The sequence below is a fragment of the Brachyhypopomus gauderio genome, unplaced genomic scaffold (genome assembly GCF_052324685.1).
Source record: "Brachyhypopomus gauderio isolate BG-103 unplaced genomic scaffold, BGAUD_0.2 sc72, whole genome shotgun sequence".
Taxonomy (NCBI): domain Eukaryota; kingdom Metazoa; phylum Chordata; class Actinopteri; order Gymnotiformes; family Hypopomidae; genus Brachyhypopomus; species Brachyhypopomus gauderio.
The window spans coordinates 1147501-1174651 of record NW_027506893.1 but is presented as its reverse complement, the minus strand read 5'-3'; the positions used below and the strand labels follow the sequence as shown (position 1 = coordinate 1174651).

Below are 27151 nucleotides of genomic sequence, written 5' to 3'. Positions count from 1 at the left end.
TGTTTTGTTTTTAGTTCATGTCGTGAATATACATTAACACACTATATATGCAGGTAAATTAATGTTGCCATTAACTAAGAGAGCCCTAAAGCAAAATGAAGTTAAAACTTTAATTAATGCAACACAAATGGAAATGAAATCTTTGATGTAAGCAGGGTTTGATGATGCAGACACTGATTATTTGTATGATGAATCTGAAACAGCTACATTAAGGCATCCACAATGAATACACACAATCCTGCACTCAATGTTATTATACCCATGTTTAAGAAAAACACTCAATTCATTTAAGCCTTTGATGTGCATACAAATTTATAGTTTATTACACAACCTTGCAAGTGAATGTTAGCTGTAGTTATAACAGCAAGTATCACTCTCCCTCTCACACCCTCCGATCTCACCCTAACATAACCAGGTGTGTGTTACTTTTTGTGTTTACTGTAATTCATTCTCTATAGCAACAGCCTGCTTTGCTGTTGGTCATGCATGTGAATTTAGATTTAAGAATTTTGTTTGAATCCAAAACCAGGAAAATGAAAGAATAATGCCTAAAGCAGTACATATATGCCATTGCAGTATTACAGATTTTTACAACTGCTAACATCATTTTGTCCAATCTGTAGTCACATTTTCAAAACTCTAAACACAGTGAACACAACATCAGTCTTCAGTGTTTATACAATTAATACAATTCATGTTGTTTTTGCACAAAATGCTGTTATTTTACATGTTTCTATAATGCTTACATTTTCTATACACACAAGGTTATCCAATAACAAAATTCTGGATCGTTTTTGTCTTATTTACAAATGCTTGCACACAGCATGTCAAAACCTTAAATACTTGAATACAGGAATACAGGAATGTCTCTAATACAGTAAAACATAACCTTTACTGCAAAACTGTTACTGACTCCTTTTTTGTCTAATCTACATTCCATATAGTACCTAACAGTAAATATCACTCAGTGGGGAACCGTCAGGGCCCTCTACGCCCTCTCAGAGGGCCTAAAATATTCTTAAAGCATTATATATATAATTATCCAATTTTATTTTATCTACTTACAGTTTGACATTCGACATCTAAACAATTACAAAAATATAAGCAAATAAAATATTCAACCGTGTCTATTCAATCTGTGTTGGAAGGTGAGGGGTTGAGTGGAAGCCTGTGAGCCTGTGTCTCCCCCTATCAGGACTGTGATGCCCGCTGTTCGTTTACAGAGGGTCTGGCAGTTATAATTCAGCGCAATACCAGTTTCAAATGACAGCAAAATTGACCAATCATATCTTCTCTCTTAGTGGGCGGGCTTAACTGTATGATAATTTCCGCCCGCTGTGGCGACGCTAGCTGTCGTTAGCACCACCGCTAGCTAGTTTCGATTCATCCCTTTGACGTCCTCGTGGGCGTTGTTTACTTGTTCTGTCGATTTTTCCTACCCATCGAAAATTCATACCAAGGCTTACTGCGCATGCGCAAGTCGCTTTTACGTCACTATTTTGGTGGCCGCCTACTACACCCATCGATTTTTCCTGCCTGCTAGCGAATTTCAACAGTGCAGTACTATTTAGTCCTTTCAATAGTGCAGTAAGTTAATTTCTTGTTTATAATTCCTTCTTTGTTTGCAATTGCAATGTTTTCGGCGAATTTCAACAGTGCAGTACTATTTAGTCCTTTCAATAGTGCAGTAAGTTAATTTCTTGTTTATAATTCCTTCTTTGTTTGCAATTGCAATGTTTTCAACTGTGCATTAAGTTAACTAGTTGATTAAAATGTTTTAAACAGCGCCGTTTTACTACCTGTTATTACCTATTTATAGGGACTTGGATATTTCCGCATGATAATGATTGAGCCGTGTAGTGTATTATTATTAATAATACACTAATACGCAAAATAAAACTTATTTTAAAGCTCATCCTACTTTTAAACGCTGATTTGCGCTACATTACGACGTTTCCATAAGGTAAACAAACTAAGAGATACGTCTACAATAGGCTACTACTTTTTAAACGCTGATTTGCGCTACATTACAACGTTTCCATAAGGTAAACAAACTAGAGATACGTCTACAATACTACTTTTTAAACGCTGATTTGCGCTACATTACGACGTTTCCATAAGGTAAACAAACTAAGAGATACGTCTACAAATACGCGATGCCAACGGACACGGTAGGAAAATTCGACAGACTAGTCTATAAATACTCGCTGCCAGCTGATACGGTAGGAAAATTCGACAAAGTACCACGGAGCTGTGAACCTTATTTTGTTTGGAAACTTATTTTGCTTAAGACGTTATCTAGTACAGATATTATTGTTTATTGCGTTTTTAAAGCTGTACTGTCGTCTCAGTTTTTCTTTATTGCAGTTTATTAAGTTAAATTTCGGGGGGGGGGGGGGGGGGGTAGCGGGCCCAGGTTTAAAGGTCACGGTTCGCTACTGATATCACTCATTGTGTAGACAGTATGTTGCCAAAAATGTACATTTGAAAAAAAAAGTCCAAATGAAGCTGATTACAGTAAAAATGAACTGACTAAGAAAACAACAGATGTTACTGTAAAATGTCTGTTGTTTGCTGGGAGAGAGTAAAATATTACATGTAATACTGTTTCTGTATTGCCATCAAATGTTAGTTTTTTGACAGTGGTTGTGCAGTGATTGACTATGTTCATCTCGAATAGAGAATCTGTGCTATTGTTTGAAAGAAAGATTGGATACTGAACCAGATTTGCTGTGTTTTAACAAAGTTGGTGTATAAAGAGAAAACTTTGTTTGCGTTGTGAAATGCAGAGTTGTTATTTAGTTAAGAAAATGTGCTTTTGAACAGGATATTAACCATTTGGCTATTTGTATGAGGTAAATGTTTTGCTGTGTTTAGAGTTTTGAAAATGTATCTCGAGTATAGGGAAACGCATGTTAGCAGTCGTAAAAAACTGTAATACTTTTACTGGAGTAAAAGTATTTTTTTTCTTTTATGCAAAAGTGAAACGTGCCCAACACAGTTCAGTTCAGTCATTCATGCTCTTTCTACTGAGAGGTTACATTGCAATTCTACTGGCTGCTTAGCGGTTATTTTTCTGACATGATGCTTTGTTAATTCTGTTAAATGTGTCTTTTTGGTAGACTTCTTATCCTTCTTACATGAATAATGTCACTGAAGTAACAATACTGGAGTTTTTCTTTCTTTCTAGGGACATATTTGGTTTTCTCTACAATGTCCATCAAATATATAGAAATCTCCTTGATTATAGAGATTTATCAGATTGTTCTCTAGATCAGTAACTGACATTGAAATCACAGGGACATTTTGATTCTGTCCCAAAAAGCCACATGAAGCTTTCACACGCAGGTTGTTGTCTAGACAGCAGTACGCAGACCAGAAATGACTGGGAATACAAACTCTAGCATTAAGTTTATCTTTACAGTCACCTGGAACCACCCCAGTGACGATGTAGGCAGAATTTCCCGAACAAATCCCATTCAGCTTGCGAGCCACATTTTTCTCTAATACCCTCCACTGGCCCCTGTTGAAAGAGGCTAGCTGTGGTGCAGCATTGGTGAGCGTGAAGGTGGCATTAGAGCACCCTTGAGAGACAGCGTGGAGGACAGGAGCCAGGTGCCCTCTGTCGTATTTTGGTTTCTTTTGGTTTTTGTAGTCTGCATTGACAGCTTGATGTTGTAAAGTACCCATCCTCTCATCGGAGGACATTCTTTTGTTCTCGCGGTTATCGAGCTGTAATAGTTTCAAAGAGAAATATGTATGTATGAGATGAGCTACAATCCCAACATGAGAACAACTCAATCCAAAAACATGTACAAAAAGAGCTATGAGCTTCTTACCTGGGGCTCAATGTACCAACTTTCACTTCTTGTGCAATTCATAAAACCTACAAACTTATAGGCTGAATATACAGGGATCTTCGAGGTTGTGTCGTAAAATGTTGCATATTCATATGCGTTTTCTCGAATTTGACAGATCTGTTTGTAATTGCTGTCAGCAAATATGGTTGGAGGAGAAACCTTCCCAGCAGGGTTAGCAAAGAATTCAGGGCACGTCTGGTTAAAACTGTCTACGACTTCACCAAAACATCCAGAGACTGCCAGCAGCAACACCACTGGGGTGATGAGGACGAGCATGATGAAGACTAGCACGAGACGAGGAAGAGGCTGCAAAAGAAATGACAGAAAGACAAAAGTTCCTGTTTCAGTCTAGGTTTGTGCCATCAAAGGTAATCATTTTAAGCAAATGAGCTGGTTTCAAGATAATTAGTATTAACCAGTTTTAGTAGGGTATTCTATCTACTTGTCAGACATATCTATCAAGAAACAAGTTTAAATAATGAACAGCATGTTGTCGCGTCAATGTCGCAAATATTTTTATCCCAAAAACTAGACAGTTGTGATCATTTCAGTTTTGCAATAGCTTAATTCAGTGCATGACTGAATAGGAACAGTGCATGTTGATTGGTTAAATAATTTGTCTCATTTTCAGCTATTAATGCCATTAGTTGTAGATCAATTATTATTATTTCATTTATTGTTATAATGAAGGACTGATGAAGGACCTCTGTGCAGAACATCCTGTTTATCTGGAAACTTTGAGTAGAAAAATATCTTCTTTGATCATCACAGTCTCAGCTATAAAATCAGCAGAAAGGCTAAGGACCCACAGAGGAGACTAAAGACATATGTCCGCCATGGAGAAGGAGACTAAGGACATATGTCCTCCATGGAGAAGGAGACTAAGGACATATGTCCTCCATAGAGAAGGAGACTAAGGACATATGTCCTCCATGGAAAAGGAGACTAAGGGCATATGTCCTCCATAGAGAAGGAGACTAAGGACATATGTCCTCCATGGAGAAGGAGAAGGACATATGTCCTCCATACAGAAGGAGACTAAGGACATATGTCCTCCATACAGAAGGAGACTAAAGGCACATGTTCTCTGAATGGTACAGTGACAAGCCCATACTACTGGAACAAGATCATTAACCCAGTGATCGTGCTTCTGCATGAACAACACAGGCCTAATTCCATCAATGCTCCAGCTCATTGTGGTCACATCATTAGGGAACGGCTGCTGGAGACTGGGGTTCCTCAGATGGAGAGGCCTGCACCTTCTCCAGACCTGAATCCCATAGAAAACCTGTGAGATCAGCTGAGTCACCATGTAACTCTGAACCCCAGAACCTCAATGACCTGAGGGCCCTTCAAGATTGGGATGGCATGACTCAGCAGACAATAACTCAACTTGTGAGCATGAGACGTCATTGTAAATCTGTAATTGATGCTCAATGGCACACGACAACTTATTGAGACGTTGACATTTTTATTGGGGTATACCCACCACTGTTGTTGGCTTTTGTTTCAATAAATTATTTGAGATGAGGAATGTGAGATGAATAATCTTTGCATGCTACTACTTAAATGCCCTACTTACCAGATATATCATTATAGTGTGAATTTTTACGTTTTCCATGAATTTCACATGAAAGCCAATATCCCTAACTTTTTGTGAAGTGTGAATATATTGCCACGGTAAGCTGTTCCCAGTCCGTAAGGGAGATGCCCATTCACACACACACACACACACACACACATAGGCCTATGCGCACACACACATGCACACGCACGCACGCACACACACACGCACACACACACACACACACATATGCCTATGCGCACACACACATGCACACGCACGCACACACACACACATGCACGCACACACACACACACACACACACGCACACACACACACTTTACAACTACCTCCGTCTCTTACAGTCTCCCTCATGCTGACACTCCCTTCTCAGCTGTTCCACAGTCCTTGATTATTCAGCTGGAGTGGAGGAAGGATCATACTGGGATTACTGGTCTGCTTCGCTCTCCAGATGTTCCTGATGTAATCTACTATTGTTTGGAGTATTGTGAGCTTTTACTCAGTCGGGTGACTATCTTGTGCACCACAGCGCTACTCGTTTGATTTAAATGGACATTACAGAGTATTCTATACTCTACAGACATAACAGAGTATTCTGTACTCTATAGACTTACAAGATTTACATTACATTTACATTTTGCATTTTTTATTTCTATTTGTTTTTAATGTATTTAATCCACAACCCATAACAGTAAAATATGCCTTATTCATAAGCATCCAATGTGAGATTGACTTTTTATTTAATCTTATATGCCAGTTTGTTTTGTCAGTAAACCCAGAGCCCGAGTTCTCATGCACAGAGCTAACTGCGATTAAGACACTGCTGAAAAGCAGATCGAGAAGTTGGGCCCACTGAAATAGATTCTTGAGTATTTCCTGAATGTTTTTTTTAAGATGATGATTGTAATTATACACAGGATGTCAAGTATCATAAGATCTTCACAGGAGTCATCCAGTAGGTACCTCCCTTTAAATCTGAGCTGCTCATCTTCACATGTAAACCCAAACGGGCTTTCCTGATGACTAAGGATATATTCAGCCAAACTGGCACTGGTAACGCATTCTCACAATGACTCAACACAACTCCACCCTGGTTAAATGTTCATGTCGTCGCCGTGACAAACTAAACTTACATAAACTATGATTCAGCGTATACTACCCCTCACATACAGGACCAGGATTACCTACCCACTGGGTCCAGGAGGTGCGGAGCAGGAAGGATGTCGTACGCCGCTGCGAGAAAAATAATTTAATGCGCACAAACTGCCCACATCTCTTGCCAGTTGAATTTCCGCTTCTCTAGATTTCCCCAACAGTGATGGGGCTAATACCGGTGTATCGGTGTACCGACACCGCTCCAAGTGTACGACGCCCACACGTTCAGACGCGCTTCGAGGTGCAGATGTCACGTGGTCACGGTGCGTCTCTGGACCGGTTCCGTTAGTCCGGACTGTGACTGAGCACAAAACATCTACACTAGTTCACAATATGTTTAAAAGTACGCATAACGCACCCCATTTCGAGAACAGTAAGAGGATAAATACCAGCAAATAAATACGGCGCTAGGAGTGTTAAAAAAAAAGTTGAAATAGAAAATTTGAGAATTAAGTTGTAATTTTTCGAAAGTAAAGTCGTAGGCTATTGTTAGAATATAGCATAGTATTAGGAAAAATGTCAACATATCGATACGTGACCTGTCAGGCGGCTGCGCTGTGTTCATTTATTATAGTAGTATTAAATATATTGTGTAGCCTATGCAATACTTCTCTCTAGCCATTCCATTTTATACACAACAAACGTGAAGTAATTAAAATATTTATTTTGTCACGCCTCCAATACATATAATACGCACATTAATTTGACATTAATGTAGAACAATCTGTAATGAGATGGAGTGTGTTGGGACCGTAAATAGCCGTAATGTTTATTTTCGAAATATCACGACGATATTCTATAAACATTTCCAATTCTAGAAATTCTAGAAATGTTGAACATTTATTTTCGAAATGTCATACCGTGCGCATTTGTAAGTCTTATTTTTACAGTGGGTCTAATAAGCCGTCGTAGCAGACAACAGGTGGTAACATGATCACATGAGAGGTGGTGGTGTATGTGGGAACATCTCCAGACATGATCTTCAGAAGTGATGCTACATGCTGCCTTCATAGAACATCATCACACCATCTGTTTTTCTCCAGTTGATGTACAGGCTTCCTGCGCTTTTACAGGGTGATAAGCCCCGACAGTACCAGCTCATCCTGGACCTAACAAGGCATAATACAACAGCTTTGACATAGACATTACCCAAAGTAATCTCCAGTACACTACAGTACCCCGCCCATCAAAGAGCGTTTCTGCTCTCGTCCTCTTTGCTAGCTCAGTCTGCTGTCATGTGTTTTCATGCTTGTGGCATTGATTATATGGAGATTCTGATCTGATCACTAGATCTTTTTAATGACCTAAATGGTACTGAACTTAAAACACCACGTAGTCTTTGTGACCTTTCCCTGGTTATAGTGACCTCATGTATATGACAATTGCTCCCCAGTTTCTCATGACCCAACAGAATAAAGTGAAGAACACCTCAACAGCACCGTTTATTTCAAGTCTGGGTTTGGCACAGATCGCACTGGCGTTTTTCAAGCCTGGCGTGAAGTTTGGACCGTCCGGTTCCAACACACAAGAGCTGCGTCTCTACGGCTAAGGATGATTACATTTTGAAGCGCGTTTGATCGTCCAGCTCAGGCGTGTTTGAGCTAAAGAAGCAGGATCTCCGTGTAAACGATACTCGGCGAGGCGGCCGCCCGCTGTTTAGCCCGCACTCCCGTCCTCGGCCACCAGGGGGGGCTCCTCGGCCACGCGGCTCTTGAAGAGCGTGATCTCATCCAGGTGGCACAGCGGCATCTCCCTGATCACGTGACCCAGGTCCTCGTGGAGCAGCGGGTACACGACCACGCTCAGGGCGGGCCGGGACGCAGACAGGCTGGGGGGGGGGGGGGGGGGGTTTGGGGGGGGGGAGAGACGGACCAGCACGGTCGGCATTAAAGGACAGAACTCCCCAACGCACGCCGGTGACAGCAGCAGTGATAGAGGATGACATGAAGATTATTCTAGTACATCAGGTGGACAGATTAGAGGATGAGCAAACAGATTACAGATTACTGTAGTTAGTGGAGGTGCAGATTACAGTGCCTAGCAGTGGGATATCTGGGTGTAGTTCTAAAGACATTAAACCTGGGTCCCTAAAGATATTAAACCTGGGTCCCTAAAGACATTAAACCTGGGTCCCTAAAGATATTAAACCTGGGTCCCTAAAGACATTAAACCTGGGTCCCTAAATACATTAAACCTGGGTCCCTAAAGACATTAAACCTGGGTCCCTAAATACATTAAACCTGGGTCCCTAAAGATATTAAACCTGGGTCCCTAAAGACATTAAACCTGGGTCCCTAAATACATTAAACCTGGGTCCCTAAAGATATTAAACCTGGGTCCCTAAAGATATTAAACCTGGGTCCCAGCAAGAATAAAGGTTCATCCATCCCTGGATTAGACCTTAGATGAACCCTCCAACACCCACCACGTCAGGAACAGCTCTGCGCGCATGTGTTATTCATGCCATTGTCTCGAATAATATGTCTTGTAATTTATTTTTAAAAGGAGCGTTCCGTTTGAAAACCGTGTGAAAATCTAATCATATGGATTTCGTAAGATGAAACATCCACAAAGTATCAAGAACAAAAACAAATAAACACAGAAACACTAGTACTGGAGACATGATGAAGAGGGAGTGGGCGGGTCTAACACCAACCTGTCCTGCAGGGTTTTCTGCAGCCCTCTGCAGGCCGCCAGAGTCCCGCCCATGAACATGTGACACATGATGAGGTGGGCGGAGCCCTGAACGAAGGCGGCGGCCGCGGCCGGATGGAAGGTGCCGTGGCGAGACACCAGACACAGACGGCGGAGAAGGCGGCAGTGACCCAGCGCCTCGAAGAACGCCACGTTGGCATTAAAGTACGGCTGCTCCAGTCTGTCACAATACACACACACACACACACACACACACACACACACACACACACACACACACACACACACACAGTGAGGAATATGTACATGTCTTTACACAGAAGTTTTTTCCTGCTTGAAAATTTGGATCCCAAGTTAAAACCCCGTTTTACTGAAAAAGTACTGAATTTCATATTCATGACATTTTGGCAGGCTGGTGCAATTGTTACTTCAAAGAATATATGAGATTATTTCATTATGAAACTGAAAAACAGAATGGAACAGAAGAAATGGGACCTTCAAACAAATCCATCTAACACAAAGCACTGAATTATTTTCAGCGTTAAAGAACTGTTTACGGCATGTACTGAAGTTCTGAAAATCTATTTCACAACACTTCATTTAGTGTGATGCACCCTACAGACCACAAAGCTCAAAACTTAATGGAATAAATTTGCTACTTAATTACTAGTTTGATTTTATATGGTACTGACAAAAAGAGAAAGAAAATGTAAAAATACTGCTGCCCTCTACTGGAGAACTGAACAAATGTCTAGTTTAAAAAGCAGGAGAGTACAAAAGTAAACTGGGCTCTAAAGGTGGGATTCTCAACACATCCCTTAGAAACACTATCCATATATTTTTGGTAGCACCAGAAAAAGTACTTGGTCCCACTTTAAATGTGGTTAATGTGTGTGGAGATACATAGTGTTATGGAGGCTGTATGAAGCCTCCTTTGAGAGTTCAGAGAAGCACAGCTAATGTACACACACGCGTTATCAACTTCTGTTGTGGCTCATGTAAGAACCGCAGTAACTAAGTAGTCTTGTCCATTAACAAATGAAATGCCGTCTTAACATTTATCGATGTATTTAATATGTTTGTGCTGTAGCACAACAACGGTTTGAGTTTAATGTATGTGCAGTGTTCACCTGAAGTCCCTGAGTTGTGTGCAGTGCATGAGCGCCTCCTGCAGGGCCTGTGTGTAGTTGACAGTCTTTAAGCAGCCGAGGTTAGCCAGCGATAACGCCTGAAGGTCCTTACATCCCTGAGCGAGCTGTGTGAGTCCAGTACCCTTCAGCACCCCGGGCAGATGGGCCAAGGTGAGCTTGCGCAAAAACCTCAGCTTCCCCAACTCGGCCAGCTGGGCATCTCCAATCAGGCAGGACCAGGGGCAGGCCGCGGGGTCCTTGCGGATGGCCGGCTCGTTGCGCGGCATGGCCGACGAGAAGCCGGCGCCAATGAGCTCCAGCTCGGCCAAGTGGGGGCAGCCCTCCAGCAGCGGGCGAAAGCAGGACGCCTCCCCCTTCTCCTCCTCCTCCTCCTCCCCCTCCCCCTCCGCCGGGTCCTCGCCACGGCTCACCGCGTCCCCCGAGCGCGGCTGGTACGTCGGCACTCCCACACGCCGAGCTTTCTTCAGTCCGAAGAGCGGCGAGCTCCAGAGGGCCGAGTCCGGGCGTGACGTGGTCGTCTCGGGCGCTCGTGTGGCCAGCGCGCAGGCCGGCAGCGACAGCGAGCGCAGGCGGGCGAGGTGACCCAGGGCGCGGCACAGGTGGCCGTCCTGCCCAGCGGGGGGGGCGTGGTGGTAGTGAGTGGCGGACAGATTGAGGCGCACGAGGCCGGGACACGCCCGCACCAGCGCCCGCACACCCTCGCCGTCCATCATCTCCTCGCCCTTGCCCGCCCCGTCCGCCGGGGGGCCACGCCCGCAGCCGCGCAGGTTGAGGCCGCGCAGGGGCGAGAGGTCGCGGCCGGACGCCAGCAAGACGTGCAGGGGGTTGAAGCCCGGCGTGGAGCAGCGAGACACGTTCAGGTAGGCGGGGCATCCGCGCGCCAGCACCCGCCCCAGCACGGTGCCGTCCAACCAGGTGCGGGGCAGCTGCAGCGCCCGCACCGTTCCGCCCTCCGCCATGCGCTCCGTCAGAGCCGACACCGCCCCGGGTCTGGGCGGCACCGGGCCCGGCACGAACACCACCAGCCCGGCCAGGCCGGCGGGCACGCTCAGACTGAACACGGCCAGGTAGAGGGCGAGCAGCGTGCGGTTCACCTCTCCCGGCGCCAGCCGCGCCGAGAACCAGCGCAGGTTCTGGTAGTGCGGCACGCTGCTCTGACCCACCATCAGCTGGGCGCATCCGCCCGCCTCCTGTCGCCCCTCGCCGGCCTCCAGGTAGAGGCGGAGGCAGCGCAGGCCGCTACAGCAGGGCACCACGCCGTACGAGGCGGCCAGCAGCGTCTGCCGCAGCTCCCGTAGCCGAGCCAGCGCCGCCTTGCCCTCGGCGCTGAGCTGCTGCAGCGCGAAGCCCGGCCCAACGTCCAGCGCCAGCGCCCGCAGCTCCTTCAGCGAGCCCAGCAGGCGGGAGAGGCGCGCGGGACCGACACGGCAGCCCGTCACGTCCAGACGCACCACGCCGCAGCAGCGCGTCACCTGGTCCAGCGTCGAGCCCGACAGCCAGTAGCAGCCGCTGGCGTTCAGCGTGCGCACGTCGGCCGACACTTCTTTCAGGAGGCGCTTCACGCCCTCGTCCGTAGCCTGGGAGGAAGACGGAGCTTCTGGTTAGATCGCTCGACTCTGGTTCTGCGTGTTCCAAGAAGGGTTTTAGGTCTTTCATTTCATGTACTCATGAGTGTGAATCCCTGATTATTACTTTTGAGCTGAAACATCAAACCTGCAAATAAGATGCGTCACACAGAAGCATATTTTCTGTAAATGAATGACAGGAAAAATATCTGAATCTGCCCAGCTACAATCACTTCTCGTAGTGTTTACTCTTTTTATGGGGATACGAGAGGCAACCCGTATTCCTGCATCATCGCTCTGGAGATGACGAGCAGCAGAACTCACCGTGTACTCTTTGTGCAGGTGCACGTGAGTCGTCAGGCTTTTGTCTAGACATAGTGTCCGAAATTTCCGGCACACCCGGATCACGCTGACCATCAAGTCATGACTGGGGATGTACCGCAGGATATTCAGTAGAATCTCGTCTGAGAAGTCGGAGATGGTGACTGACGCCTGGGAGACGCTGTCTGGACAGCACTGGGTCTGCAGAAAAACACCACACACAAATCGTACCACGCTTAAGGGTCTGGCGCTGTTTGGCCGATATGTGGAGATTACAGTTTCTAATATGATTCGTCCTTTATCAAACATATCCCTCTTGTTTTTATATGCATTTAAATATACTATACTATTTTACATTTCTTTCCACGTACTAATAGATCACACATGGCACTAATTTTCCAAAACATCACTAATAAACTTCAACAACTTGACAGTTCCAAACAATTACATGATTAAATGGAAATATTTATGGGAGGAATTGTCTTGTTTATGAAGGCTCGTCAGTCAGCTGTTAGTCCACTCGTGTACTAGTGATCTAGTCCATGTGTGATCTAGGTACTAGGTACTTCTACAGCTGTAATGGTCACTGGCTACGCTAACCATCTATTATCATATCCTACCTACCGTTTCAATCCGATTATCCATTATGTCGACTTTCGGACGTTCAAATATACAAATGAGTTACAAACAAATATAAATCCATTCTAAATTTTCTGATAATTCAATACTGTAACAGGATTTATCCAAAAAACACTTGTTAGCCACCGGTTGCCATTTAGTCTACGGATTTCTCCCTTAGACTCCCGCTGGGGTAGGAACACATTTACAGACGGACCAACTTCCGGGAAGTGCAACGACTATTTTCCGCCGTTCCGCTGTAGTTGTTTAACGCTAGCTACATTCGTTTAGCTTCTACCATAGCGGGTTAACGATGTTTTATGATAATCTGTTAACATGACAGTGATGAAAAAGATGTAGTATAGTATCGACACATATGGTGTTGGAGCAGCCCGGCACACGTAGGCTCGTTTGTGGAGGTTGGGTGGGGCTAGCACAGACCCGCCTAAGGAAGGTTCTGGATGAACCCGCGGGGCGTTGCCATGGTGCCGGTGCCTTTAGGTTTCACTCTAATGGCCACAATGACGATAGTACAACCACAACCTGAGTTAGAGAGGTGGGCAGACCAGGGTCAGACAGTTAAAGTCCCCACAGAGAGTTAGAGAGGTGGGCAGCCCAGGGTCAGACAGTTAAAGTCCCCACAGAGAGTTTGCTTAGGTTTCCTGGAGTGTATTCATTCCACTAATTTTTGCACTTGCACTCATTACACACATCCCAAGTTGCAAAAGTTGATTTCAGGGAGGTTACCCCTAAAAAAAAATAAGTGAGGGGTCGCGGGATGGCGAGTGTAAGTTGTTGAGCGGGGTGGGGTGACTCTTTGCAGAGAACAGCCCATTCAGAACCCTCTCCGTTCTCTCCCTCTCGCGATTAGAAACAAAAGTCTGTCGCCCGTGTGGGTCACTCGTTCTGAATTCCGGGAGATTATATGTGAGTCGCGCGTATCAGGGAGACACTACCGAAATGCGGGAGACTTGGGATGTCTGTCATTAGAAAATCCAGCAAGCCTGAGTAAAATCCTGGGAAGGAGTTTCTTTATGAACCTGAAATGTCCACCTCTGATTACAAAAGGTAGCAAAGATTCAGTGTTTAAGACTTACAGCTGGCAGAAGGAAAAGGTGACATTTCCTTTGATAGTTATAAAGGAGTTGGCTTTGGTCATACAAAGATGTTTGGGAATAAATTGCTAGCTGAACTTGTACCATTTACTGCAGTTTTCATGAATCTGAGAACTTGTTTGTATTAAGGTTGAACTTCTGGACTGACATACAGCAGAACATGTGGCTGCTTCCTTTTACAGCAGCAAAAGATGAAGGTTTTAATGTAGAATAGAGATCAACAACTTCCCATTCACCAAATCATAACACTCGTGAGATGTGTCCCTACATCAGGAGAACAAATAGTTCAATATGCCAAGACCTCAACTACTTTTACCCCTTTTGTTAAAATGAGTCATTTGGCTTCAGCAGAATTAACTGAGCCCTTTATAATCAAAGTCAGTGATGCAACATGACAGTAGGAACTGGGGACAGAAGACAGCCACAAAGTCTTTGAGTTTTACATGTGCACATTTTATTGGGTTTTACATGTCAGTGTAGAGACTCCTTGGCTCCCATGCCACGGATGGTCCCCCTACCCACAAACCCCAGGGAAGTTCACCTGCAAACGTCACTGAAATGGGTAAAGCTTTTCCCTTCAATTGCATAACAAAACTAAACCGGTTTAAGGCTGAAGTACAAAAACAAAACCCAAGACACGGAGTACATAATTTACATAAGCAACACTAACAAAAGTCATGTGTTCCCACGGTGACGTGGGCGGAAGTGGACGCGGCATTGAGCATGACACCATTTGGAATGACTTTAAAAGAAATGTACATTGAGTCCTTGTGTGGGGAAAGTGTTCCCCCGTAAGACACCACCCCCCCCATTCCAGTTTGCTCGTCCCAAGGCAGCGCGCCAAACGGAGCAGAAGCCATGCCCATGTTGTCTTCGTCTGAGAGGGGAAGGTAGGTTGGTCGTTCTTCTAGGGCAGCCAGACATGTGGTTGGCCGTGGTGCTCAGTCCCGTTTAGAAGCACTTCCTGTGGACGATGGAGGGGCCGGACTCATCGTACTCCTGCTTGCTGATCCACATCTGCTGGAAGGTGGAGAGGGAGGCCAGGATGGAGCCACCGATCCAGACGGAGTACTTGCGCTCGGGTGGAGCGATGATCTGTGGAGGGAGAAAGATGATTGTCAAACTGAAGGACTGAGGGGAACCTCACTCAAAGCTGTAAAGCAAAATTAAAGTGCAAAAGCCTTACCTTGATCTTCATGGTAGAGGGTGCCAGGGATGTAATTTCTTTCTGCATACGGTCAGCGATGCCAGGGTACATGGTGGTACCACCAGACAGCACGGTGTTGGCATACAGATCCTTACGGATGTCGACATCACACTTCATGATGGAGTTGAAGGTGGTCTCGTGGATGCCACAGGATTCCATTCCTAACAGAGGGTAATTTAGCATTTAGAAGACCAAAATGGCATTTGGATTTCAAGTTACAGTTCCAGTTCATCACATGTGGATTTAGAACCTCACCCAGGAAGGAAGGCTGGAAGAGAGCTTCTGGGCAGCGGAAACGCTCGTTGCCGATTGTGATGACCTGACCGTCGGGCAGCTCGTAGCTCTTCTCCAGAGAGGAGGAGGAGGCAGCGGTGCCCATCTCCTGCTCGAAGTCCAGGGCGACGTAGCACAGCTTCTCCTTGATGTCACGCACGATTTCCCTCTCGGCTGTGGTGGTGAAGCTGTAGCCACGCTCGGTCAGGATCTTCATCAGGTAGTCGGTCAGGTCACGGCCAGCCAGGTCCAGACGGAGGATGGCGTGGGGCAGGGCGTAGCCTTCATAGATGGGCACGGTGTGGGTGACGCCATCACCGGAGTCCATCACAATACCCGTGGTACGACCAGAGGCGTACAGGGACAGCACGGCCTGGATGGCGACGTACATGGCTGGGGTGTTGAAGGTCTCGAACATGATCTATGGAGAAGCAGCTAGTTAAGCAGTGTACACTTTGACTAGGAGGAAAAAGCAAACTCACTCAGGCAGTGCTTTAAAAAACAAGTCAAGACTCAAGTTAGTTGTCTCCAAATCTACATGCACGGAGTGCATTGCTCAGAGGGGGGGGGGAGGGTGTCAAAGAAAGTTGCAAAACTCATTCAGAAAAGGAATGAAAGAGGAAGAAACCTACAGCCTCCAAATAGGAGACAAGTTAAGGAAGAGGCAGGAAGCCTAAAGGAAGAAGACAAAGGAAATTAACATGTACAGAAATGAGAAAGATGAATAAATGGCTCTACATCACACTCAAGGGAGCGTACCTGCGTCATCTTCTCCCTGTTGGCCTTAGGGTTGAGGGGAGCCTCTGTGAGGAGGACGGGGTGTTCCTCTGGAGCTACACGCAGCTCGTTGTAGAAGGTGTGGTGCCAGATCTTCTCCATGTCATCCCAGTTGGTGACGATACCGTGCTCAATGGGGTACTTCAGGGTCAGGATGCCCCTTTTGCTCTGAGCCTCATCACCTACGTACGAGTCCTTCTGACCCATACCAACCATCACTCCCTACAAAAAAGAAAAACTCCACTGAGAAACAGTTGCAGCAAGCAAACATCCAAATTAGTTAAATGAAGGGAAATCAGGTACAGCCATAATACCAGGGGAATAAAGGCGTGTAGCTGAACATACCTGGTGTCTGGGCCGGCCAACAATGGAAGGGAAGACGGCACGTGGGGCATCATCACCAGCAAAGCCAGCTTTGCACATTCCAGAGCCATTGTCCACAACGAGAGCAGCGATTTCCTCATCCATGGCTGTGAAAGAGAAGAGAGAAGTTGTTTTTAAATAGGCCATGCATACAGAGAAAGGCCTGTACCGGGTGTAAGGCAAACTGCAACCTTTAGGGGATTTTTTACGGCTGGCCACTAGGTGGCGCAAAGGAGCAAGCCTGAAACCGAGAGACTGGAGACAAAGGAAGTGGCTAGGCAGACTCACTATTGCCTTATAAGGCAACAAGAGCGACCGGGCTCGCCACGGTCGATTCAGCTTGCAGAGCGGCGCAGTAAGAACCACTCCCCATTTTAACAGCGCCATAAAGCGCCTCACTGAACACCCACCACGACCCCACGAAACATGCACATCTAACACAACTCGCCCCATTCACTGGAGGACAACCTAAAGGACGGATTAGAAACCAGACTACAGCCTAGGTTGGGGGGGGGGGGGCAGGAGCTCGAGGCGCTGCAGACAGGGGGCCACACCCGCCATTGAAGCGCGCGCGCCACTGATGAAGCGCCCAACTTGCCACGCGCCACTCGGTAGTGCCGCTAGTCATCTAGGTGACCAGACGGCCAGGACCGGGCACGGCCACCGTCGTTTGGGGGCAGAAAGGGGCATTAAAAACGCGGCCGTCGAGTCAGACTGGCCGGATGCTAGGTAGCCAGCCGCCCCGTTAGCTGGAGCCGGGCTGAGCTGGAGAGAAACCCGGCGGGTTGGGTAGTTAGGTGACCGCGGGAATGTCAAAGCTCCTTATCCAGGAATATAGTCACAAATCACTACACAAGAGTAAATAATACAAACACCAGGAATAGTCACAAATCACTACATGAGTGTAAATAATATAAACACCAGCACATTTCCCCCTTTAGTTCAGTTAATCTGCCTGCTGGCCCGGCGGGGCGTTTTAACTAGTCATCTATATTGGCTGTGCATTCACAAAAGTTTACTAGGTATCAATTTAAAAAATGCATACATTTAAACGAGTAATATGCACACAAAATGTTGCTACTTGATTAAATCTTTTTAAATTAAAGAGACCATGCTTACCTGTTAATTGGTGGGTTTTGCAGGGAACAAACAAGTAATGACTGACCCCTTTGTGCGTGCACAGGAAAACTCCGAGTCGCCTCCCGTGATGCGAGTTGGTAGTTTTATACCCGGCAGGGCGGCCGGCTCCGTCCATATATGGTAAACTTTCGGCTCCGAGCGATCCGATAGGTCCTCCATCACCCAGTGGGCGTTGCTCGGGCTTATTGCTTGAAATTCAAGTTCCGAGATGAAGCAGGCAAGCAGCTCTGTTTGACCAGGCCAGATGAAACAGAGACAAAAGGCGTAATTTAAGGCGTATTTACTATATCGATGTGATTTTCACATTAGTAAAAAAGATATTCTTCAGATACGGTTTATATGAATAATTCTGGCTGTATAGAACAATCTTGTAATGGACAACAAGTCTAATCCTACACAACATATTATATAAAGCTGAAAACCTAACTGTTTTTTTTTTAAATACCCATAAAACAGAAAGGCTAATGTGAATCTTCACTATGAAATGAAAGTTTTCCAAAGCGGTTGGTGACTTTTATAAAGTCCTCCATCATTAGACGCATAAAACTGAGATTTGCTGGGGCATTTGTGTCTGTTGGAATAAACTGACAAAAAGTCACTAAACATTTTGGCACTGTCCTTTAAACCGTTTATCCTTAAATCATATTTTCTTAAGTGAAGCTGTACTGATGTCTTTCAATATAAAATACAGTATCAGAGAGTCTGGGCCCTGTGTTATGAGTGAGTTTCAGATGTAAAGCACGTGGGCGTGGTCGTTTTCATTGCAAGAGGAGAGGAGTAGTTACTGAGGATCTAATATAGCTAATATATTATTACACTAGGCTAATTAACAAATTAACATATCGCATTATCATCTTACTCTTTTGATGATTCTCTGTTACCGTTCTGTCTCTCCCCCTCTCTCGCTCTAGATAGATAGATAGATAGATAGATAGATAGATAGATAGATAGATAGATAGATAGATAGATAGATAGATATTGTACACTACACAAAGTTTCCAGAGGAACAGGACAGACAGACAGGTTTCCACAGAAACAGGATTTTTGGAAAGTGGCAAAGCAGCTTTGCCTATCAACAAATGGGCTAAGGGTGTGTTTGAAATAGCATACTACATGCCACTTGCATACTGATCAGGCCCTGATCAGTATGCAGTATGAAATCAAAAGATATTCAGATGTCATACTATGTCATACTATGTACAGCAAATATTCCACTTTGCAACCATATTTGTGGTGTACTCCATCCCATCATGCAATGGTGGCAGAAAATCTCTCACAAGTGGGCGGAGTCATCATATATTCATGTGCCCTTGTAGTATGGTTTGCGTTTGTTGCATAGGCTACTGGGTTCAGGTTGCTGGTTGGCTGCACCTCTATGTAACCACAGGTGTACTATAGTTTGTGGGCTTTTGATAAAGTTCATACCAGATTATTATCACTCCAAAGTAATAAGGAGTGATATGAACATTAATATTGAGTGGTATTTTTCTTCATGGCCTAATTATTATTAATATTATTTTGAAATAATACCCAGTTTACTTCTTCTAAGGACTATACAAGTGCTGATGGAAGTGATATGTGTAAATATTTAAATACACAACTTTAAACTGCAAAGAATGAGTGGCCATTTCCAAACATGACCTAAATACCAGGCTCTAATTGACTGTAAGTGTTTTGAATACTTGAGCCTTGAGTAAAATAATTGAAACCATATAACTCAACAATATACATTCTTCAGGGTGATCAGTTGTGCATTTAGAATCCTTCAGTTTCTGTAGGATTACTGGAATTACATTTAAACTCGAAAGTCTTTTTATAAGTGAGTTTCTGTTATGGTTTATTGAAGTTTCTGGATACCTACCTAATTTGGGTTCAGCTGAAAAGTTTAGTTTTATCACAGGTGTGTTTCATTGTTTGAAACTCACAATTTAAGCAATAGAAACATTTTTCAATCTTAACAACTGTACATGTCTCCAGGGGTTAGTTTCATCTCTGAATAATCAATCAAATGAGCGGAGACTGTACACATTTGACCTGCTTGAAAGCATTAAAACGATTAAAGGTATCTCTGTTCTTAACTATTGTTCTGCCTCTTCTAGTCTCAAGAGACTTAAAACATAAAATGATTTGTAGAGCTTTTAACAGTTACAGGGGAACACATGTTATCTGATTACTTTTATTAACAAATAAACAAACATAATAAATGATACGAGTATTCTCTGAAAAAAAGGATTCCCCCAAGAATAATTTTGCATAAAACCAAATGGAATGTTTAAGATAAGGATCTTTTAGTGTCTAGAAAACATATTAAAGGGCAAACCATTGGAGTCTTAAAAATACATTTATAAATTTGTAAATAATAAATAAACAATAAATAATGTGTCTGGCTGACAAAGGCACAATAACATGTGCTGTCAAACTGGAGAAAACATGCTATATGCATAAGTATGTCAATTCAAGAAAACATTCCACACCTTCCAAGACCAAAGCTTGCGTGATATAGCAACTGTAATACTTTAGTCTCTATAGTTCCTGGCAGCTAAATAGTTCAGAAGTTTCAGGGAGCTTTAGTAGCTGGGAGGGTGTATCAGTAGTAACAATTACACTGGCCATAGGGATGGCTGACTCAGACAGGGTTCATTTCCTCATTATGAAATCACTCAGATTACAAAGTGCCATGCTGCATTCTCTCAAGGACAGGGTTGGGCTCTGTAGCACAGCTCCTGTGTGTCTCAGTGTCTGTACCTAGGATGTGTGTGTTGTCAGCACACACCATACCTTTACTGTAGTCAGATAACATAATGCATTATAGGGATTTATAGGGAAGGAGAAGCATCATAGTCATCATGCAATAATGCAAATCTGAAACAGGAAGTTCACCTACTCTACCACTCTGGAACTGAAATGGAGAAGTGGGTATCTCACCCCATTCAGTAAATGTGCAGTGTGAATACACAGAGAATAGGCAGGCGGGGAATAGATAGTTCTGTTTATGCATTATTACTTACAATAGTGTGGAATGTTAACATGTTTACTTTATGATGACTGTATTAGGATCAGCAGAACCCTGAGAGTAGTCTGACCTTTGCATTCTACCCACACCCCGAATGCACACACACACACACACACACACACACACGCACACACACACACACACACACACACACGCACACACACACACACACACACACACACACACGCACACACACACACACACACACACACACGCACACACACACACACACACACACACACACACACACACACACACACACACACACACGCACACACACACACACACACACACACACATGCACATACACACACACACACACACACACACACTTCCCCAAACAGATAAATATTCACTTGTGTGTACATACACTGAGAGTGGCACACTAAAAAAGACCATTCTTCCCACTTTCAACTGGAAGTGAAATATATACGATGCCCTGTTCACAGAAGCATTTTGTTTTCAGGGGACATTGGCTCTTTAAGAGCTGCTCAACCGACGACCTTATATGGAGATCTCTTTGTGAGTCACATGGAACAGTGCTTTGGAATGCCAGGTCATGTGATTCGTCAAAGCGGAAATCAGAGCGGGATACTGTATCAAACCACAATTTTTTTTACATATAGTATTATGTATTGTACTTATACAAAATAACATTACTGTCTCCTCCTATCAGATTAAAAAATATAATGCTGATGTGTGTGTGTGTGGTTGTGTGTGTGTGTGCGTGTGTGTGTGTGTGTGTGTGTGTGTGTGTGTGTGTGTAGTTTGAAATACTGCAGTTAGTCCACGACACAGAAGTGAGATCAGACAACTCGGAAGTGAGATCAGACGTAAGAAACAGGTGACAGAATGAGGAGAAGGTGCTTTGGGGGGTGGATGGGGCAGATAGGGCAGATGGGGCCTTGCCTCCTGACCTCCTGACCTCCTGACCTTAATGACCTTAATAACTCACAGGCGGACACCCTGGCATAGAAGGGTCACGAAGACAATCGGAACAATATATTAAGTATGAAGAAATAAAAACATATAATAAACATACAATAATAAAACACACATATTCCTTCAAAATAGCCTTAATAGATTAAACAGCTCAAAAAGCCTTATATGGCAATGAAAGGACACTTCTGAGGACAAGTTGATGATCAAGAGAAATAAATGGTCATGTCTTTTTCAAAGTTGACAGACATTGAAGATAGGAGTTATAAGTCCTTTTAAGGCACTAAAAAGGCCAACTGTGCAAAGTTTGGAGCAGTTTCATGTGTGAACAAGCAAGAAACGTCACAGCCTATAAGCACAACCTCCAACACACATTTACATATTCACAGGTAATCTCATGACTGACTAAATAAGGGTGTTCCTTGGCCCGGCCTTTCATTGTGTCACTCATTACACACACACACACACACACACACACACACACACACACACACACACACACACACACACACACACAGTATAAATAACAAGAGACTGTAAGGCTATTTAACTCTTACATAATACTACATGTACCAGTTTAACCAGCTGAATGAGGCTCTATCTTGTTGAATATTCACACAACACAACAATAAACAATACATGCAGAAATACATCTAGACTACAGGATTAAGACATGCGTGTGTATGTGTACGAGTGAGCAGGAGGAGGCTGCTTCGACCTTCTGTGTAGCAGCACTGTGTGAAAGGATTAGTCCTACATGTACATGTGGAAGAGGGAACAGGGTTAGAGTTCAGAAGCTGAAGAGATGATGACGTTTGGAGACGTGTGAGAGCATGACCCGAGTCAGCATGAGAGAGTGTATGATGGAGATCAGAAAGGTAGAGAGGGGTCATTTAGTACTTTTTATGTAGTGATAATTTTAGACTGGAAGCCAGCGTAACTGGTACAGTACTGGGCTGACATGTGCAGGACTCTTAATATGTCTGAACAACTGAACTGCTGAACTGTGTATATTCAGAGGTGGCAATTCCAGGTTCAGCAAGTAAAAGTCCTCACCAGGATTTTGCTCAAGCTTGCTGGATTTTCTAATTAGTGCAGTCCAGGTAAAATGAGTGGAATCAACACAATCCAGGAAGCCTGAGCAAAATCCTGGTGAGGACTTTTACTTTCTGAACCTGGAATTGACACCTCTGGATATATTTCAGTTTACTGAAAGTGAGTTATAGCAATCCAGATGAGAGGTAATGAACACATTCGCTTTATTCCTTTATCATGAAGACGAGCAGAGATGTTCAATGTTGTAAAAAAACAAACAAAATAGTGCTTGGTGATGTGCTTAGTGATGTGCTTGGTGATGTGTTTCTGAGAAGAGGGTGAGGGGGGGGAAATAACACAGTGACTCACCAAGTTCAATCAAAACAAGTAACTATATTTCTCTCAGCAGCCATGTGAAGATACTCAGTCTTTGTAACAGCAGACTCTACCTGCACGGGTTCAAGACTCTTCCCTGTTGAGTCTTTATCTTGCTATCCACTTTGTACCCTGTTGATAGAGGGAGTAAGAAAGGCTAATGATAGATTCATAAAATAAATCCATAAGTCTATTATCAGCATTGGAATGACACTGAAATCCATATTGGTGAGTATTACCATCGAGAGAGACAACATAGAGTGAATAATAAAATGATCTTGAACAGATCCCTGTGGATCCCTGTGGATCACCTTAAGAGACAGTAATATGATGTGATTTGTGTTTGGCTATGGACGTAAAGTACTGTGACAGTAAGAGACGCCATGAACCACGTTAATGCAGTGTCACAGATAGATAAGAGTGAAGACAGAAAAGGAGGATAGTATGATTGACAGTGTAATATTAATATCACGAGAGTCAACTGAGCGGAGAATGACATTTACAACTGTTAAAACAGCTATTTCAGGACTACACTAGGAACAACATGCACACTGAATAGGCTGATACAAAATATTGCAGACCATACATTCTTGTATATGAGGGGCCTCTAGAAAGGTTTAAAATATAGGTCAAAGATAGGAAGGTAATAATGGGAATATTATTACTCCGATCAGTACAGTTAAGGTATTTGAACAATTCAGCTGAGTTCTTCAGAGGGAGAGAAAAGGTCAATGAAATGTTGACCAACCGAAGGATGGAGCTGGTAGAGCTAGGAGCAAACGTGTCTATTAAACACTGAGCAGCCATGTTGAGGGCTGAAACCGTTCATGGTTGAACACAGGGTTCTGGTTAATGACTCTGGATAAACGTATTGGCTTCGCACTATTGAGTACATTCCTGTATTGATTCATGTGATCAGTGAAATCAGTAAAATATACTGGAAAGCCATTTTTTTCCTATACTGGTGACCTGTAGCTTTGATAATCCTAATTCAGGTGTATAGGGTGAGGTGTGGATGGACAGATCCAGCCTGGGCCAGATTATTTGAAGGGCCAGATTATTTAACATGGATCTTATAAGGAAGTTGAACTGGAAGACTAAGAAGTTAAAAAAGAAAGGAAATTAGAAAGAATGATTGTGGCAGAGATAAGCATGATTGACATGTAAGGTCTTTATAGAACATGGTTAGCTTTACCTTAACTAAAGAAATATTCTCAGAATTCAGTGAATTTGTGGTCTAACATGTCTAACGTAGTGTGACAACAAGGGCAGAGGCAGGAAACCGAGACGACTGCGTAGTTGACAAAATGAACCTTTATTTATTTTAGTGATAGTGCAACACAAGAAACATTTAAACACACAAGATGACTGACAAAGACAGGACTGACACACACATTTAAATACACAAACACAAAGAAGACACAAGAGCAACACGTCACGTTAGCAAGACGAGGGACAGGTGACACGAATGACAATAATGAACATACCCACTGATGCAGATGCTCACACACGTAAACAGACGCACATGGACACAGGTGAACACAGACACACCCGTGGGAGGAGTCAGGGCAACCTTACAGACACGCCCATGGGAGGAGTCAGGGCAACCTTACAGACACTCCCTAGGGAGGAGTCAGGGGCTGTACCTTACAGACACTCACGAGGGAGGAGTCAGGGGCTGTACCTTACAGACACACCTGTGGGAGGAGTCAGAGGAACCTTACAGACACACCCGTGGGAGGAGTCAGGGGAACCTTACAGACACGCCTGTGGGGGGAGTCAGGGACTGTACCTTAAAGACACGCCCAAGGGAGGAGTCAGGGGCTGTACCTTACAGACACACCCAAGGGAGGAGTCAGGGGCTGTACCTTAAAGACACGCCCAATCCATTTAAATCCCCCAAAAGGAGAACATTTGAACTGATTAATAGTCTGAGTTAGTATAGTTTTGGTGTTAAACTTGCCTAATCAACAACAAATGTTTTAAAATTCAGGAGTATATTTGTGTCCTCTGCACAATAACTACAGACTTCTATGCTTGCAATGCTGTTCATTATCTCAATGCAATGCTGTTCATAAGTGAGCAAAAGTGAAACATTTCCTCTGTCTCCACCCCCATCACCTCCCTCCCTACGATCTGAACGATACGATCTGGTTGTGTTTCATGGTACCAGGTCAGGGAAGGGTAAGAGCGTGTGCTCTGATACTACAGAACCAGATCTACATTCTGGGCTCAGCACGTTTCCTTCAGTGCTACCTAACAGAGAGGCTGCAACAAAGGAGAACAGGTTGGTTCCTAATATTTACGAATGAAAATGACAACACCCTAGGATCATACGTGCTCCTCCCTGTGTTCTCTGGCTGGGGTTCGGAGAACGCTCTGGGAGCCTCTGGCATTACCAGTCGCTGCTGGCCTGACTGGTTGCCAGTGGCGTGATCGGCCGGCACGGCAACAGCACGGGGGAGAATGTTTGTGGGCGGCGCCCCCTGGAGGCCACTGATGGCCGCTGCACCTGTCCCCGTGTGGTTTGTGTGCACCCTGTACAGGCTCCCTTGGTATGATCCATGGTGTTCATATCTGTTGTTCTGTTCTGTCTCTTCTGCCCTTGTTAATGTGTCTATTTAATGTGTCTACCTTTGTGTATTGTCCTCCTGGTCTCTGTATTTGTGTGAGACGGTTAATAAATGTTGAGTGTTGTGTGTTTTCACCTCTCTCTCGTCTTACCCTCCCTTGCTACCATGGCAATGGACATTCTACCATTATTTCCCACATGATAAACCATGTCTGCTGAAGCAGTTCTCTAAATATCAGTGTTAGAAGTTAAACAATCAAACAAACACACCAGTAAATGCTTATGTTATAAAAGTCACTTTATAGTGAGAGTCAGCAAACCATTTGCACGGTACATTAATGCCCTAATTCTGCAGGTCTCCTCTCCTCCACCAGCACACTGAAGTTAGACCTTCTCCAATCATCTCTTCAGTTCAGTGCTCCTCTGGGTCCACGCACATGAAGTGGAGTGTGGGATTTTAGTAGGCCACCGTCAGAAACACTTCAATCTGAGGTCTCTCAACGGAGTTCCCAGCTAAATCCTCACAGGCTCTTGGTCAGTCTGCGTTTTCAGTACATTGTTGCACAATCGCCACTTTGCGATTCTTGGTCATCTGGCTCCAGAGCACGCGGTGGCGGACATGATTAGTGGGGCAATTGGTGCAGGAGGATCCCTGAGGGTGAGATCCCAAAGACCTCTACCATACGGGACCTCACTCTGAAGAAGCACACTGACATAGTTAAACGTCATTAACCACTCCAACACCCGTCTCTGAGGTCATGACGTGTACGAGAGACAGACGTGATGAAAAGTCTGGAGCCTTTTTTAGGAGTCTGGTGGGGGAAAAACGATTTTTGCGCCTTTAGTGAAGTTTTCATCTCTTTTAACGTTTTCTGATGAAATTGCGCTTGCACCCTGAGGATGTGGAGCTGGGATACGTTGTCGAGTGGTGGTGTCACCTACTCTAGGCAAGTGCCATTCTTGGTACATGGCTGATATAAACGCCTGTGGCTTGCTCCCTTGAGTGCTTGAGGACTGCTATAAAAGCTAAAAGCCAGTCCTACACTGTGTGCATTCATGGGTCTTAAAAGACTGTCACTTGTCAGACTGTACTACACGATGGCAGAACAATAGATTAACAACAGATGTAAGATTAAAGGATTTTAGTAGGTTTGGTGTACATCATCAGAGTATGCGCTGATACGTCATGGAGACACTACTGATCTTCCTTGAACTCTCACAGGTTTCTGTGTTTTGCCATGGCCAAGGATCTGTAGTTGTCCCGGGAGTTTCACATTACACAATCACATCCTCCCATTAGTGGCTTGGAGACACACTTGATAGGCGCGGTCACACTCTGCAATTAAGATCTAAAATTTCAGACACTGCCAGAACCCAAAATATCATTTGAATGGTCACAGACACACTGGATTGGCCACTGCAGAGTCACGCT

At 44.3% G+C, this 27151-nt stretch overlaps 3 protein-coding genes across 3 annotated transcripts; all 3 read right to left on the bottom strand.

Annotated features, from left to right (window-relative positions):
- On the bottom strand, nucleotides 1-6848 carry LOC143491236 (endonuclease domain-containing 1 protein-like). The gene is made up of 3 exons (XM_076990061.1): nucleotides 6634-6848; nucleotides 3840-4166; nucleotides 1-3732 (listed from the first exon to the last, which is right to left on the bottom strand). Exons 2-3 carry the CDS (start codon nucleotides 4134-4136, stop codon nucleotides 3187-3189), a joined length of 843 nt encoding a protein of 280 aa, XP_076846176.1. The 5' UTR covers nucleotides 4137-4166; nucleotides 6634-6848; the 3' UTR covers nucleotides 1-3186.
- A 1181-nt stretch (nucleotides 6849-8029) lies between these two features.
- On the bottom strand, nucleotides 8030-13465 carry fbxl18 (F-box and leucine-rich repeat protein 18). Its single transcript, XM_076990058.1, has 5 exons — nucleotides 12917-13465; nucleotides 12296-12493; nucleotides 10386-11983; nucleotides 9257-9475; nucleotides 8030-8428 (listed from the first exon to the last, which is right to left on the bottom strand). The coding sequence occupies exons 1-5, from the start codon at nucleotides 12935-12937 to the stop codon at nucleotides 8257-8259; spliced, it is 2208 nt and encodes a 735-aa protein (XP_076846173.1). The 5' UTR covers nucleotides 12938-13465; the 3' UTR covers nucleotides 8030-8256.
- Nucleotides 13466-14456: 991 nt separating this feature from the next.
- Nucleotides 14457-17884, bottom strand: actb1 (actin, beta 1). The gene is made up of 6 exons (XM_076989968.1): nucleotides 17765-17884; nucleotides 16628-16752; nucleotides 16265-16504; nucleotides 15488-15926; nucleotides 15212-15393; nucleotides 14457-15120 (listed from the first exon to the last, which is right to left on the bottom strand). The coding sequence occupies exons 2-6, from the start codon at nucleotides 16748-16750 to the stop codon at nucleotides 14977-14979; spliced, it is 1128 nt and encodes a 375-aa protein (XP_076846083.1). The 5' UTR covers nucleotides 16751-16752; nucleotides 17765-17884; the 3' UTR covers nucleotides 14457-14976.
- Between the last annotated feature and the right edge of the window lie 9267 nt (nucleotides 17885-27151).